The following is a 17463-nucleotide window of genomic DNA, read 5'->3' as shown; positions in this document are numbered from 1 at the left end:
GGGGAAATTTATAAAACTTTAAAAAAGAAAAAAAATTATCTTAATGTTTTTTTCCTTTATCACTTTGTGGACATGTTGTCATTTGCCCAGTAATTTAAGTCAGAAGTTAAACTGTACCGTCAACTCTTACAATGAAATAAAATATGGTGAAATCCATCACTTTGTTATGAGACCTGTGGTCTGTCCAAATGAACGGTGTGTGAAGTCTTGGACTGGGACACACCTTCCATAAGTAGGTACAACAAGAACAGGGTTCAACCTCTGGTCACACAATCCTGTAATAAAGATCCACTAAGCGCGAGCCAGCCGCAGCCGACAGGTTCGCTCAGAGAGACGTACTTCCTGTTTCACAAACGACAAGCTGGCCAGAGCTGAAACAGGCTGGCACCCGGCGGTGCCAAAACCCCCGAGGCTGTCTGAGAGAGACTGGACACACTATTTAACTAGAGGGACTAAATGTAGCATCCCAGACTTCACACACACACACACACACACACACACACACACACACACACACACACACACACACACACACACACACACACACACAGATTGATATACACAATAATAGCATCATGTGACCATTAACAATAGCAGCAGCCTGTGGGTGAACTCCCAGTGCGAAGGGTTGTCGTGACCTTGGTTTTCTCCCTTGTCATAGCAGCTCACTATCAGTAGAACAGTTACTGCTTCAGTGGTTCATTAGTTCATGATCTATGAGCGCTTAAATCTAGACCAACCATAGGAGCTAAACATCATTTAAAAGTACCTTACGTAAAAAAAAAAGTTTTAAATGCTTTCCCTGTTTACTGATAACAAAGGTCAAAATGTTCCAATACAAGTGAGAGAAATCAATATATATACATATATATATATATATATATATACATATGTGTTTTTAATATTTTTTAAACCTGGTCAAAATAATTTCATGAAAATCTGTCATATTGATTATTTAGGATGATGACCCTCAGGGTTCAGGCTAAGCTGAAAAAAAAAGAATGTGCTCATAATCCGGTTTTCAAAAACCAGAAAACCCCCTCCTTTTCCAACCCAACTATTTGCTCGTGTATATACCTTTCCAGATATCTCCATTGACAGTAATATTAATTTGTGTTCTGCGCATGTTCTGTTCGCAAGGAATCTCGGTCTTTTGAATACAGGAAGTCTGCTGTGCTGCTGCTGCTGTTATTGTTGCTGCTGTTGCTATGGATACAGTAAGAAGGAACAAAATTACGTGCATTGCATCATGATGTTCTTTGGGCATCGAGATGTTGTCTGTGCGTTGCTGTTTTGATCGGGATACAATGCAAAAAGGAATAACGTTGTTTGTCTACGCATGTTAACATGTTATTCTGAATGTTTCAGAGACTGGAATATTGACTTTAACCAGAATATTGACTGCATGTTAGTGCAGTATATAAGTAAATGCAAATGTAAATCACAGTACAGTCACTTTTTTGGTCACCCATACAGGGAAACCCAACCAATATGCATGTTTTAAGAAAGAGTGATTAAAAAAAGAAATCTCAATTTGATGAAATTGATTCAAAAATCATAATTCCTTTTCTATACTCAGTTTTGATAGCTGGTTACATTTTTGTAACACATAGAGCCAAAAAAAAAGGAAGACTTGGAAGGAGATTCTATAATCAAAAGTAAAAACTCTCCAGTGATACGAAAATTTGTCATAAAAGTGCCAAAACCTGCAAAGTGAAACAGAGATTTATCTAATGTTTGGATATGTCAATCTCACCACAGATTTCTTGTATTTTCTATGAGGTGTTTGAGTGTTGCTGAAAATGTTTTTGAGGCCAAATCCTTTCTAGAAATGTTAGAAAACTCCTCTCTTCTTAGTGAACACTAAATGACAATATCTACACACTGATCTTGAAGAGTGTGTTGTCTTTAATAATTAAGAGCCAAAGTTTATTTGAATTCCTTCTACATAAGTCTTGCAGCTCCCCTGGGCTCAGCTTGGCAAGTTTAGGATTTCATTTTTTGAGCTGTAGAGACACTCTGTCTTTCTCTCTTTCTTGCTCAGCCTCTCTGTGTGTCTCTCACGCTGCCTCCTTTTTCTTGCTCTCTGGGCTCTTATATAAGAGCCAGTTAGCAGGGCCATGGTGCACTGGGGGATTAACACAGGAGTCTTATTTCTGTCCTAGTTTACTGCTTTTATGGCCACAACTTACTAGGATGTTTCCACTCACCAGCCACTCGCTCATCACTCACCATCATCACCATCAGCACCACTAAATCACGCCGGCAGAGGAAGCACAGGGGAAAAGCGGAAATGAGGCCAAAATGGCAGGGGTAAAAATAACAGTCTATTTATAGCCCACCTACATCATCAGCAGAAGTCTCGAAGCTTTTTTGTCTGAGACTCCGCATCACTGATCAAGAGCTAATTCTGCATCCTCTGGCCCAGCTAGCATGTCCGGTACCCACGCTAACAATTAATACACAGCTGATAACCGAGGAGGAGGAGAGATGGATGAGGATTTCTCTGCAGGATTCCCTCCCCATCTTTTTCTCTCCTCCTCCACCTCTTCTTCGTCATCTCCGCTGCAGCGAGAGTCTGCAGCAGCAGCAGCAGCAGCAGCAGCAGCAGCAGCGATCATGAAGCGCACACAGGCTTGTTTGCTCTTCATCAACATCAGGGCCAGTCCCTCTCTCTCATCCCCAACCTGCCGGGGGAGAGGCCGTGCTCAAACAGATCACGCAGATTCCAACACGCTACATTTGCTCTGCGTTGGAGAATAACGGGACATGGAGCTCTAAAAAAGGATGTTTTTCTTTTCTGTGCATGTTCTCTCACAGATCAGCCCGGCCTCTTTGTGTGGATGTGTGTGCTTCTGTGTTTGTGTGTGTACCCCCCTTAAGGCAGCCTGTGCACCTTTATTCCAAATGACCTTGTTTACGGACACAACACAACCACCACAAATTCCCAGACAGAATCTCATTTCGAGGGAGAATCACAGCAGAGCCCTGTGCAGACAGAGATTTTTTGTTTGTTTGTTTACAAGAAAGATACAATCTAGTGCATCCTTTTATCAGATGAACATATTATTCTTACACACATACATAAATGGACACTGCTATGGAGTTGGGAGTGAAATTAAGATGGAGAAGCTTCCTCCATTTTGGATCGAGAGACCATGTTGAGCTGAGGAAACATGGCACGCGGGATTGTCTCTCCCTGCTCACACACTGTTGCCAAATTTGAAAATAAAATGTCTGCAGTGGCGACACAAAAAGGTCCAGCATGTTCAAGTGCACGTCAAATCACAGGAGAAGCACATCAGAGCACATACGACACACACGCCAGTCTGTTTGATCTTGAGTTTAAGAGAGGGATGGACGGCTCTGGAGCCTGTATTGATTGTACTGACAGACAAAAACAGCTGATCTGAATCCCCCTCTCCCTCCACTCAGCAGCTTTCTCCTCCTGGCCATGCCGTGTCATCTATTGAGCAGCAGAGTGGAACACTCCTCGCCCTGACAAAAGAGGACGTCAGTCTCCATAGCACAAGGATGTGTCCTCTCACAAAAGGAGTTACAACATTCACAGAGAGAGACCGAGTGTGTGTGAGAGAAAGAGAGGAGGGAGGAGTGGAAATGCGAGAGAAAGGGGGAGGAGGGAGAATCCTCAAAATTTCTCCATTTTGAATGAAGTCTGACCTTCATGTCTCCATCTCTCTTTTCTCTCTGCATTTTGAGCAACACGCATCAGGAGACGTGCACCGACTCTCTCCTCTCTTCTCTGCACAAAATGAAGCAAAAGTGTTTTTTTTTGGTTGTTGTTTCATTTCCCTCAGCTTGGGTGGTGTCTGTGCTAGTGGCCGAGCATTTTCCGGGGTCTAGGTAATTAGATTAGACCCCCTCACCTACCCAAGAGTCAAACAGAGCTCCAGAGTGACAGTCAGGAACAATGCTGCAGTTTTTTTCCCCCCTCTGCTCTTCCTGGTAATTGAGGAGCAGGATTTGAAAGAAATGGGATGCACTCTGTATCCAGGGAATGAGGAGTAAACAACATCCTCATCCCCCGCCCCCCTCCTCTTCTGTATGCAACCCCCTAAAATAACACTTGCTCACTCATGCACATCCACTCATACACAGATCTCACACTCACACACCTATTAACATCTAACGCCTCCTGCAAACCAAACAACACACTAATCCATTAATGTTCCCCAGGTATGGCGCTGGCCAGTTTCAGTTAGTTCAGCACAAATCCATGTTCACCTCTGAGGCCAGTAATATGTTTATTTTTATTATGATAATGTGAGGATTTAAGAAGACAGAATCAGCTCTGTAGCTTGACTTATTTAAAATCATTTGATGCTTAAAAGTAGGGCTGCAACTAATTTTAGTAATCGATTACTCTGACGATTATATTTACGATTAATCGATGAAACAGGGGGAAAAAGAACATGAATGACATGAATGTATAGTCACTTGAAGAATCAACAGTATGGGCAAAATAACAGAATTTATATTGTTATGCCATCAGATTAAGAACTCAGAGGGCCAAAAAGGCAAACAAACAAAAAATGTGTCCTCAAACTTTTCACCTGCAGGTCAAACAGTACACCCTCTCTGCCCTACCATTATCCATAGGAGCTAACGCTAATGCTAACGTTAGTTTAATGAACTCCTCGTGGTTTTCAAATGGGGTGACGATATAATAAAAAGATAAAACGAGTCTTAAAAGACATACCATGCATTTCACAACATATAAATGAGTGTATGTGAGATTTCGTAGCTCCTCACCTGGCCGTTGAGCTCTCCGATGAGCCCAACACGTTTGCGTTTTAAGTGCAACTAACAGGCTGTGCGCTTTTACTCGGTGTAAAATACTCCCAAACTCTGATTTTTTTTTTTTTTTTTTTTAGATGAACAGCCTCCCCGGTTCTGCCACTATTTGCGTGTTTACTGGTTCCCCCACCTGTCGGCTCGGCTTCAGCTTCAGCTCCGCCACGCTGATCTGTTAACATGCGACGCATACAGCCCCGCAGCCTCCACTCCAGCCCAGTAGGTGGCGGTAATGCTCCTTCAGCTAGTTACTAACCGCTTAATAATCCGACAAAAAGGAAGAAGACATACAAACCAAAGACAGGCGGTAATGGCGCAGCACAGTGCATCGATAATGGAAAAACATTGTTGACGATTTTTATTGATTTTATCGATTTGTCATCACAGTTCTACTTAATACACCGATGAGAAGCAAGATGATGCAGGTAAATTGATTTTAAGTTAATTTTTCATCTATGGACACTCTGGTTTGCCAGGCTTCTGTTTTATTTTAGCAGAGTAAACTGCCTTGTTAGCTAGATTTGCCAAGTGTTTTTATTTTTTAAATACACCTTAAAGTATCCTGCTCAGTGACTCCGTTACAGTTAGCTTAAGTTGTCTTTTGGCTCATTTCAAAATGTCTGCCCTCATCCACACACTTTTTTTTCATGAAGATCATTGATAATTTTCAAGAAGTTGTGATAAAAGTAACATTTTAAATGTCTAAGCGTTTTCTCCATTGGCAGAATGCATATTTTACTAAAAACTTTACTTAATAAGTTGTGAGAACCACCAAGTGTGTCAAATCTGATATAAAAAAAAGAAGCATCACAATATGGCAATATCATTATTACCGCCGCCAAGGAGGTTATGTTTTGAGGAGAATTTGTCTGATTATTTCTTTGTCTTAGAACAACATAACTCAAAAAGTTACGAACGGATCTTCTTGAAATTTACAGTTAATATTCAAAATGGGATAAGGAAGAAGTGATTTAATTTTAGAGGTGATTCTGATCACCCTCTGGATCCTAGATGTTTTTTAAAGGATTCTTTATCATTCGTATATGAGTCTATGATAAATGGTCAGATTGCTTTGCAAAACAATACAAGACAAAGTCACCATAATTTCTGACTGATGTAAAAGTACGATCCAGATCCTGACAATATTCTGGATACTAAGATCTGGAATATGAAATATGCACTGGGTCATCATATTTTTCAACACTGTCAGGTAACAAATTATCGTACAAACCCGCAACTAACACCAAATTATAGCAGCAGTCAGCCGAAAGGGAGTATAACATTAAAGTAGGACCAAAGTGTTGTGTGACAATCACAATATGCTTGGTGGAGGTCTGTGCTCTTTGAATGCTTTTCTAGTTTTATTATGAATTTGTGGATTTTGTTGAAAGCTTAATAAACATCTCAGTTCCACCTTTTTTAGATGGGTCAGGCTTCACATGGTTAAAATGAATGAAAGCATCCATAGATTCAGGAGCAGAAACTGACTTGGTAAGTGTCTTGAGTCATCAGAAGCTCCCAGGAAAGTTTTTCTCCCCCCATATGAAGATATTTTGCTTGTTGCAAGAAATGAAGATCTTTTCTTTGTTTGAAATGTGATATCATGTCTGCAGTTGTCAGGTAAATGTGACTGACATTAGGCGTAATGAAGTCAACTACAAATTTGATTCAAACACTCATTACAGTTCACGTTTTTTTGCAGTGCAGATCTTAACCTGTTGTAGCCTTCAGACTCATAATCTCAACAACAGAATATAATGATGTACCACCTGCTCAAAGACATCCACATCAAGTCCAAAAATTCCTTACTCTTTCACGCATCAATGAACATGTAAATGATGATATAATGAAACTTGCAGAGGTCATTCTGCAGCCCACTGAGAACTTTTTCAGAACATTTTACGTATGTTTTCCAGGTGTTTTTTTTATAGGTAAACTGAATAATCTGGCTACCTCCTCCACCTTCACTCACCTTAACTCTGATGATAAAGACTTGAATGAACTCATAGTCAAACAGATAACAACACAGTCACAATGTGTGTTCCCATCAAACCTGTGCTCTCATTGACGATATTCATTCTCATCTCAGCTTTTCCTGCACATCCACTGCAGCCCTGCTGTTGCAACCAGCCGGCCCGTCTCTACAGGTATGTGTCAGAGCGCTCACAGCGCACAGGCATCTGGCCACGCTGACTCTGACAGAAGCTTGTGTCTGGACTTGCTAGCATCAAATAAAAACCTGAACCAAACCCACGGACCAGATAGCACAGGAGCCGGAAGGCAACGGCCCTGACAAGGACGACGTTTCAGAGGTAGCAAACACATCCCTCTGCTGCACGCACAACCTCAAATTTACAGCATTCCTCCCCTGGTCTCTAAGCTGTTTCTGGCAGTCATGAAAACACATTTGTTAGGTTTATATAAATGAGTCAGAGCATTTGAAATTACAGTTCTGGACTGTTGAAACAAAATGTAGCAATGAATAATCTGGTGCAGTGCAGATACTTAAATTTTTTAAGCAGTCTTTGCGCAAGAAGGGCAAGTGAGTGAAGAGAGAGAATGAATGAACACTGCAACATCTTGAATTAGCAACAATAATCTCATCTTCAAAACACACACACTAATCTGAGATCATCACAGAAAGGAGAGGAAAGAAGAGGTGACAGATTGGAGGGGGACAGAGATGGAGGAGCTCTGCTGGCCTGGGAAGTCAAACAGGCAGCATCAGAACAAATACAGACTCAGTGTTTGTATTGAACTGCTACATTATTGATTATGAGGAATCTATTATAGATGACGGTCTTCCTCAAAGGCATGGCAGTCCAACATCACAAAGAAATGCCCCGCAGACAGCTTGAACAGTCCAGCACAATCAGACTCAGTTTGGCTGTTCGTACTGCTCTGCTTCATTATTGATGGTATCTGATCCATAATTGATATTGATGATAATCAGGGGGATGTGAAAGGCTAACAAGGCACAGAGCTCCTGCTCATCTGTAACCAGATTAGGAAGGTAAACTCAGATTTTCTTGATTCACCAGAAGAGGACAATCTTTGGGCAATCTATGAGGGAGGATTAATCAGCTGATCAGACTTTTATTTTCCTGTAAAGATCGGCTTTGTTGAATAAATGTGTTTGTGGTCTCCTCTGCTTCCAGAGTAGTGCTGCACGATTATCGCAGTCGCAATCGCAATGTCAGCACATGCAATTCAGATTTTTCTCCATGATAACCAAGCAAGTCTGTAGACTCATCATGACACAACTTTTTTTATTAAATCGCAAGCACAATCGCAACCGCAATATTGTCCACCTAATCGCAAATCGCACCTTTTCCCCAAATCGTGCAGCACTATTCCAGAGCCAAAGAAATGCAGTTTTTAGCACATTTGCAACAGATCAATCCCTCAAAGCTGGAGGTTGCCACTTAGTAATAAGTCTAATTTTAATTTTTAGGTGAAAATTCTAAAGTTGTGAAGCAGTGATGCCATACTTCTGAACAGAGAGCGCAGACCTCCGCCAAGCATATTGTTATTGTCAACAACACTTCAGTCCTATTTTAATGTTATACTCCCTTTCAGCAGACTGTCTGCTACAATTTGGTGTTAGTTGCAGGTTTGTACGATAATTTGTTACCTGACAGTGTTGAAAATAAAGATGACCCAGTACATATTTCACATTCTGGATCGTAGTATCCAGTATTTTGCCAGGATCTGGATCCTACTATTACATCTGTCAGAAATTATGGTGACCTTGTCCAGTATTGTTTTGCAAAGCAATCACATATGGTGAAAACGACCCTATCGCACAATGATAAAGAATCCTTTAAAAAAAATCCTGGATCACCTCAAAATTGAATCACTTCTTCTTTATCCCATTTCGAACAATTACTGAAAATTTAACGTGATTAGTTTGTAGCTTTTTGAGTTATGTTGTTCACAGACAAACAGGCAAACTCTTCCAAAAACATGACCTCCTTGGTGGAGGCAATATAACTCTCTGGATCAAAATTACTATTTGTCATTTTTCATATATTTCAATATGCTTTAACGTTGTGTTCATTTCTGTCAGTCAGTTACAGCCAAAATGCACCAGATGTGTCTCTGGCCCGGCTCCACTCCATCAGCAGGCCAGATAGGTTTCTATTCAAGTCGATGTGTTGACTCGCACTGGATCTGCTACATTGTAGTCCTGCTGTGTCTCTGCTCTGGCAGTTTGCAGCAGATACTCAAGCCTCCTAAATTAGCCAGACACCAGAGCTGTGACGTATCCATGTACAAAAAGCAGCTAGAGCAGTACAGGAGGTTGTGTATCACCAAAAAATGCCCAGTGCCTTCCACAATAAAACCAACCATGTCGAAACCAGATTTGCATTTTGACTTGACTGTAACAACAAACCAACACACTGAGCGCATCCAGACCAGGAGTCAGCAGGTTTGAGGTTTTACAGTCTGACATGAATGAGGCGAGGGTTATCAATAGAGTGGGAATCGAGGGAACTTCTCAGGGGACGTTAACACGACAAAGGTTTGAGGGTGAAACGCAAAAGTTTTGTTGCGTTTCAGCCTCGCATTTACACGGAAACAGCGTTTCAGCCGACCTAAAACGCAAACTTTTGAAAATGGCCTCCAGAGTGGAATTTTTCTGAAACGCTCCCGACACCGTTGCCGTGTTAACAGTAAGCCGGCGTTTTCAGTGGAAACGCTGACATCACACTCTGCCTCACGCAGGTGCATACAACACGACAACAGCATTGTTGTTACGATCCTCGTGAACTACTGTGTTGTGCTTGTGCTGCTCAATCTGCTGTATCTGCTGACTGTCTTTATAAATAATGCGCATCTGTTGCTCCACTTTTTAATTTAGTATTCCCCAATACACCAGATGACCAGCTCAACTCTACTTCGGTGGAGATCTCCCAAAAGCGGCTTCTGGACAAGATAGTTAAAGCACCACCTACAGGCCTGGCATGCTTACTACAGCGTTTTCAGTCCATCAGCGTTTCCATGTAAACGCAGATTTGTTTCACTGCGTTTTTACAGTGTTATAGCGTTTGCAGATGAAATGTTGTCGTTTAAACAGTCTCGTGACTATGCATGTCTAGTGTCCTGCGAGGCACTGGACTGAATACGCAACCGCTTTGAGTTGACGTATGCAGCGGAGTGGAGCTGGGCCGGAAATGCATGTGGTGTTCTCTCAGCATCAGGGTTTAAATAATTTTAGATCAAACACAGTCTGTGCCCATTTCTTCTCTCTCTACGGATGTGATTCACTGCATGCAGACACCAATATTATGAGGAGCTACATTATTTTAGCCAGCTTCTCTGTTTTAAAACTAAACTTTAAAATTGGTGCAAACAAAGCCAACTTTGAAGACTAAATAGTGGAAACTTGCGTGAAAAGTTTTTGCATTGTTGCACTGCATGTTTTGCATTTCTAGATGCTGACCTTGTATTTTGATGATGTTTTAACTTTTTACTCAGGATACAAAAATCAATCGGGGAGACAAGTTTTAAAACTTAGGAGAGTTTTGATCCTTCAACAGTTTTAGGGAAGAAGTTTGAAAACACTTTACTGAGCACCAACTTTCTTAAAATAACCCATTTTCCAGGTACTTTAACTTTCTTCTCAATATTTTGCCCTGGCTGTAACAGCCCTGCCTATTTCACTGGTTATTAAACAGAACAAAACATACAGTGAGGCCTCTATATGATAAACGCTATGAGGAAGAGATTTATTATTTCCGTCTCAATTGTTTCAATGCCTTCAACCACTTTGAGGGTGCCTGGTGTCAAGCAAGGCAATTTATTGCACAATGAATATTGATAATGGTCAACAAATATTGATGATGAGCAGAACTTTTGACTATTTCGAGAAACAACACTTACACGTGCACAGGGAACAGGGAACCAAATCAACACAAACAGGAGATTCCTCACAGAAGCTTAAGTTTTATGCAGTACTGTTCGTTCACATGGACTTCAAGCTCACTGTGAATGCATTGATCACAAACATCAGGCTCATGTTGCAAACATTAAACCACAAATGAGAAGCAGAAAGTTTAGGATCAACTGTAGTTTAAACTCAGACATGACCCATCCATGTGCAGTAATGGTCGTCATGTACTTGTCTGCGTATCAAGTCTTACCTGAGTCCATAAAGCACCGTGCCGTCAGGGTGCAGACGGATCATCCTGTTCTTGACAGTGACGCCGTGCACAAAGGACTTCTTGTCATTTAGGAAGTAGGTGTCAGGGACCCACAGCTGGTCTGCCACCCGGTTATCCAGAGTCAGGTTGTAGGCAATCTCTGAGTAGGACAGGCGCTTGTCCCGCCATGCCTGCTGGAAGTACATAGTCAGGGTGTAGTCCTGGAAGACAAAGAGAAGAGGGGTGACATTTAGTGAAGCTGGAGTGGGAACTGAAGCTGAGGCTGAAAATGAACCACTCAAAATCAAACTTTATAGTAAAGTGAAATGATCTGATGTAAGCCCTGTACGGCAAAGGCACTTTAGCCACAAGTCATATAATGAGTATGTCACTGTACAACACTTCTTCCATCAAGAATCTCCCAGGATCATTCAAACTATTGAACTTTTTTCAGCACTCTGAACAAACCTTATTTTACAAAGATAAAAATGTCTCCAAAACTTTTCTTGTGTATTTTCCATCTTTGTTGACGTTTTTCACTCCTATCTTTGTTGAATAACCCTCCTAAACCCATCCACTTTGTATGACTCTGTCACCAATGCGACACAAGCTCCCAACCATCAACAGTCTTTAACTGAAAAAGCCAGAAACTTTCAAAGGAGCCACGCAAACACACGCCAACACAAAATCTACCTCCTCGCATTTTGTGTTACAGGCCTGAACCACACGTATATGGATATTTTTTTGATCGGATATCTTTGTCCTTGTTTAAAAAAAATCTCCGTCCACACCACAGAAATATCTCTGTCCATACAAAGAGGCCAAACTGAAAATGATCGCCTCTGAAGCCTGCAATGCCATGCCTGGCCGATAAGTGGCAGGTTAGCAAAATGTGAAAACCATAGAAGAAGAACGTTGCGCAGTCAAACACAGGAAAAAGAAGCAGTTGACGCGGATGTGCTTGACATCATTGCATCAACACCAGCTCCATTTAACACCGCTACATGGCTCCACTCAACCGGATATTTTTTTATTTCTTCACTTTTTTATCAGTTTTTAAAAATCTCTGTTTATGTGGGTGAAATCGCTGTGTTCGTGTGGTTGAGAGGCCCAACTGGACAGAAAAATGTGAGTTTAGGAATATACCCATATACGTGTGGTTCAGGCCTTAGGGTTTGAAGGGACTGAGTTAGCTTTGCTAGCAACTAGCTTAGCACAATGTTGGAGTAAGTCTACTAAATTGTGCTTTTTGTCACACAACATTTGGGTAATTTCTAAAAAAAGATGATTCAACAGCTTTGTGTTTACCAGTTATGATAAAATAGGAAGGGATCTCAAAAGTTGTGGTCTCGTGACCACTCAAACAGCCTCCAACTTCTCAGTACGAAAAGTCACTATTGGCTTTCCCAGAAGCCTCTTAAAGCTACTAAATGACAGACCCACCCTAATTGTATTATAAGTCATTTGCATGTGATTGTCATAGATGCTGTAGAAGAGAGAAATAACATCAAGGAACAAACAGAAAGGAAGTAAAAACAATGTGAATTAAAAACTACAAATGAACTTTTTTTTCTGTGGATTCTTGGTTTTTTTTTTCTATGTCAAAATTACAACCCTACTCCTTTATCAGCGCTTGGGATGTGTAAAAGTGACCTAGAAGAGACACACACATGTGCGATTTATTTGCATGCAGTATCCTGCTCTGACTGCAGCTGGGAGGGACTGCTGCAAGCGATAAAGACTTTTCTGTGTGGTACGACCGATATGAGCTTTTACGTCAGGGTCTCCAAACTACAGTAAAGTTGCTAGGTTTGTCGTTAGTCGTTTCTCTAAAAACAAAGTAACTATCCCAGTCCTTTATCCCACTGTGCGTGAAGTTGGCCATGGTCGTTCCGCTTCCCAAAAAGTCTACCATCAGCACTCTTAATGACTACAGACCAGTTGCTCTGACACCTGTGGTTATGAGGTGTTATGAGAAACTGGTCTGATGCCACATCATGTCCTATCTACCACCCACATTTGACCCACTCCAGTTCGCATAGAGGGTGAACAGATCGACAGAGGACGCCATCTGCATAACGCTTCACACCACCATTTCACATCTAGAACTGCTGAGACGCTATGCCAGGCTGCTCTTTGTCGACCTCAGCTCTGCCTTTAATACTACACTCCTGGACAGACTGACAGAAAAACTGGTGGATACAGGACTACCAGTCTCCACCGGCAACTGGATCAGACACTTCCTCTCAGAGTTGGCCCCTACTTCTCCACAGCCCTCAGCCTCAACATCAGCTCTTCACAGGGCTGTGTACTGAGTCCTCTGCTATACACTCTGTACACATATGACTGTCAGCACTCACCCAGACCCTTAGTGGGACTCATCACTGGAGGCAATGAGATGGCCTGTAGGGACAGGGTCCAGAGGCTGGTGGCTTGGTGTGCTGATAACAACTTGGTCCTCAACACCTCAAAGACAAAGGAGGTGATTGTGGACTTCAAGAAGAGAAAGATTTATCTGCAGCCTATCTTCATAAAGGGGGAGTGCATGGAGAGGGTGCAAAGCTTCAGGTTCCTGGGTGTGCAGATGGACGAAGACCTCCAGTGGAGCTCAAACACCTCTGCAGTCATGAAAAGGGACCAACAGCGGCTTCACTTTTTGAGGATCCTCAGGAAGATTAACTTGAAGAGGGAGCTGCTGACTGTCTTCTACCGCTGCTCCATTGAGAGCAGAGAGGAAGATGCTACAGAGGGTTATAAACACGGCCCAGAAGATTATCAGCCACCCTCTCTCCTCCCTACAGGACCTGTACAGCATCCGCTGTCTCAAGAAAAGACACAGCATCCTGAGAGACAGCACACACCCAAGACATTGTGTGTTTCAGCTGCTGACCTATGGTAGACATTTCAGGGTGCTAAAAGCACAGACTAACAGACTCAGAGACAGTTTTTACAAAAAGGCCATTATTATTATTTATCAAATCTCTTTAGAGAGCTGTGCACCAATTTTGTTGTGCTTACGTACTCTGTACTAATGTTCAATGAAAATAAAGACTTTAATCTAATCCAACATTTAGATTTAATGCTAAAAAGGGTTTTTGCCTTCATGACTGTCAGCAGTAATGACAAATGTAGCTCCTGAGCAGATTAGCAGAAGAGACATCTATTACAACTTCCTGTCACTATGAGCGTCTTTTTCAAACCGTCACAAGAATTGGTTCTGCTGTGGACTGCAATGACCTGAGGGATATTAACAGTTTTATCAGTCAAACGTTCATCCTGCATCGGCCAGGTGGAGAACTAAACATTTTTCAGACTTTGAAAAGGTTGAGAAACTGTTAAAAGGCCTGGTTAGTCTCAGCATGCCACCAAATAAAGATGTCTACAACCAAGCTTGACTTTCTGACTATGTCTTTGGTGTCACAACAGTGCGTTTTATTCCCACTCAGGGGAATCACGTCAAGCATAAGCACTGTGTCATCTGAATATGTCTCTCTGGACGTGTCACAACACAATGTATAGACTCAGCATAAAGAGAAGGTCAGCCAAAAGGTCTCCGGTGTTACGAAAGGCCATGGCCTGGAACATGGCGGCTGGGGATGTGGGGATAATATTCAACTCTCCACACTTAATTTTCAAACTGAACCAGAGGGGAACTTTCTCAGCTGGCTGCGTATTGTCTCACGCTAAAAATATCTGCTTCCACTCGAGCGGGCAAAGACACTCTCTGCAAAAAGCCAGAATATTTCCCTACTCACTTCTGCTCCTTTTTTGGATGGTAAATGAACAAAGCATTTACATTTAAGAAGGGTTTTAACGGGTAGCTCTATACTGTACAGATTGTTTTCTACACATGCTCAGAGATGTAGCAGTGAATTGTATCTCCTCCTCTCTTTCTCTTTTCTCTGCTTCTCACTCTTAAAAAAAGACTTACACCCACACAGGCTCAGTAAAACACAGCACTGCAGTTGGATCTGCTCTGTTGCAGTGTATTGCAGTGCAATCGATAAGTAGGAAAACAAATTAAAAAATACGGCCCGTGAAATGAGGCCCTTGAGCTTTTACTCGAAGCAGCCATCATTGTTACTTTTATCACTGTGTTTCTACGTCTCCCAGCCTTTTGTTTTTGCCACCATGACACTGCAAAGCCATCTCTCTCAGTCTTATCATTCAGTGCATGCATGCAGTGTGTGCGCCACCAAAGCGCTGCGTAAAAAGGGCATCTAAAAATACATGAGCTGCTGCCATGTTGATTTTTTCAGGAGTGAAAAGTCAAGCGAGGACGGCCGCGTCCTTATCCTGTTTTACAAGAGTTCCCAGTGAATCTTCCTCTCACACTCACTCCCTCTCTGTCTCATTATCAGCCCGTCGATCTGATGTCTCTATCACCTTTGGGATCGTTAGCTGCAGCCTGCAGGCTCGGCATACTTCACCCACAGAGGCAGCATCTCCCACAATAAGTCTCCATCTTTGCTGCCATGATTTGCTCGGTTGATGAAGGAACATGAGGAGCTGGAATCGTCTGAGGGGAAGTAACTGCAGCCCTCTCTCTCTGACTAAATGAGAAAAGCTGAAGCTAACTATATTAACTACAGCCCCGTGGCAACAATCTGAGCAACGTGATTGTGTTGAAGCAGAAATTATTCAGCAACATGGAGATACAGACTAACACCAACAGTACCTCTGTGTGTTTCCTATAGCTTTGGTATAAATGGGGCAAAATGTCCTTTGACATTTGGGGAATACAGTTACAAGGAAGCCTGAGGGGCCGTTTGCACAACAACGGTTTAAGGGTGAAACGCAAGAGTTTTGTTGCGTTTCAGCCTCGCGTTTACACGGAAACGGCGATTCAACCGACCTAAAATGCAAAATTTTGAAATGGCCTGCAGAGTGGGATTTTTCTGCCGACACTGTTGCCGTGTAAACAGTAAGCCGGCATTTTCAGTGGAAACGCTGACGTCACACTCCGCTTCCCATGATCACCTGCAACAGGACAACAGTACCGTAGTTACGATCGTCACAAACTACCGTGTTGTGCTTGTGCTGCTCAATCTGCTGTATCTGCTGACTGTCTTTATACAAAATGTGCATCTTTAGTCCACTTTTGCACTTAGTATTTCCCAATACACCAGATGATCGTCTCAACTCTACTTTGGTGGAGATCTACCAAAAGCTGCTTCTGGACAAGGCAGCTCTAGCACCCCCTGCAGGCTTGGCATGCTTACTACAGCATTTTCAGTCCCTCTGCATATCCGTGTAAACACAGATTTTTTTCACTGCGTTTTAGCGTTTTCAGATGAAACGCCGTGTAAACGGGGCCTGAGTGTGACTGGTGTGTCACCAGTGCATTGTGGACTTAATTTCACTGCTCCTTACTTCTGTATCTAACACTAACAGCGTATCAAGTATTGTATAACTATTAAATATATGTTTTAAAAAACTTTTCATTGTTTTAAAACTTTCAAACATTGTGCTTTTTAACAAGCTGAGTAATACCAGTCAAAATTATCCATTTTATAAAATCTAGCGGTGTGTAATACTGCAAAAATCTGGATCAAACTGATATTAAGTAAATATTGGTCCAGAATAGCAGATGAGGATGTGTACTGAATTAAAATAGGTACTTTCATATGTACCTACGAAATTCTGTCTGTAGTAAAGCAATTCACATACAATGAAACAGTACCATGTTTGGATACCTAAACTCATCCTTGTGACTGTGAGGGAGTGGCAATTTTCCATGCTGAGCGTGAACACAGCATTGCAGGTTTATATATTGAGAGAAAAAAAAGTATGTTAAATCGAAACACTTTGAGATTTTGTAATCAAACAAATTAATGTTTATTACCACATTAACACACAAAAGTACCAAAAATTGGTAGCATTGAGTAGGGATACCGATGCATCAGTACTGAATCGTTTCAAATGTGAAAGGTACCCACCCCTTATTGTAGATACTTAAGTATCGATCTCATCACGCAAGTATTGATCAATACTGATACCAATGTTGATATTCATGTTTTGAAATTTTAGATTGATCCACACACCACTACCAGAACCCACGCTGCAAAAAGTCACTCAGATCTTACCATGTGGATACAGCAAATTTGTGGCCTCATAAGTCAGTTTCACCTGACAAGAACAAATAACATTTAACTACTTTTTCCAAGATACTACAACCTAAAGCCGTGGGCTTAATTCATCATAATGAGCAAAAGTATTTATCATTACAGCAAGAAAAATGTTCTTAAAATGTTTAAGATCAGCGTCTTTCAAAAACTGTTCATGTTGCACTGGCAGATGCTTTTATTCATTACAGTGAACTTAAGTCTTAAGCTTTAATTTTGGTCTTTTCAGGTGAAAATACACTTCAAATACACAACAGTTTAACCAATTATTACATAGATCAGCCTGTTATATGAGTGATTCTCAACAATGACAGGATAAGTCAGTGTCAGTCCCTAGCTCAACTAGCTGACCCATGATCTTGTATTTGCACACATAG

The 17463-nt window shown here is 41.7% G+C and overlaps 1 protein-coding gene and 1 long non-coding RNA gene across 3 annotated transcripts in view; one reads left to right on the top strand and one right to left on the bottom strand.

Annotated features, from left to right (window-relative positions):
* The window catches only part of gabrb2a (gamma-aminobutyric acid type A receptor subunit beta2a), a 45302-nt gene that overhangs the window by 15433 nt on the left and 12406 nt on the right, over nt 1–17463 (bottom strand). For both annotated transcript variants that reach the window (XM_074674441.1, XM_074674442.1), the window contains exon 4: nt 10962–11182. In XM_074674441.1, the coding sequence (XP_074530542.1) occupies nt 10962–11182 (221 nt within the window). The remainder of the gene's footprint in view (nt 1–10961; nt 11183–17463) is intronic.
* LOC141793637 (uncharacterized) lies at nt 5189–7116 on the top strand. The gene is made up of 3 exons (XR_012598416.1): nt 5189–5240; nt 6905–6962; nt 7041–7116. It is a non-coding gene; the product is annotated as an uncharacterized LOC141793637 (long non-coding RNA).

This window comes from Halichoeres trimaculatus, unplaced genomic scaffold (assembly GCF_033239565.1).
Source record: "Halichoeres trimaculatus isolate MK-OKI-2021-1 unplaced genomic scaffold, fHalTri1.1 fHalTri1_scaffold_7, whole genome shotgun sequence".
NCBI lineage: Eukaryota > Metazoa > Chordata > Actinopteri > Labriformes > Labridae > Halichoeres > Halichoeres trimaculatus.
The sequence above is the reverse complement of the archived record's forward strand: the minus strand, read 5'-3'. Positions and strand labels throughout refer to the sequence as shown.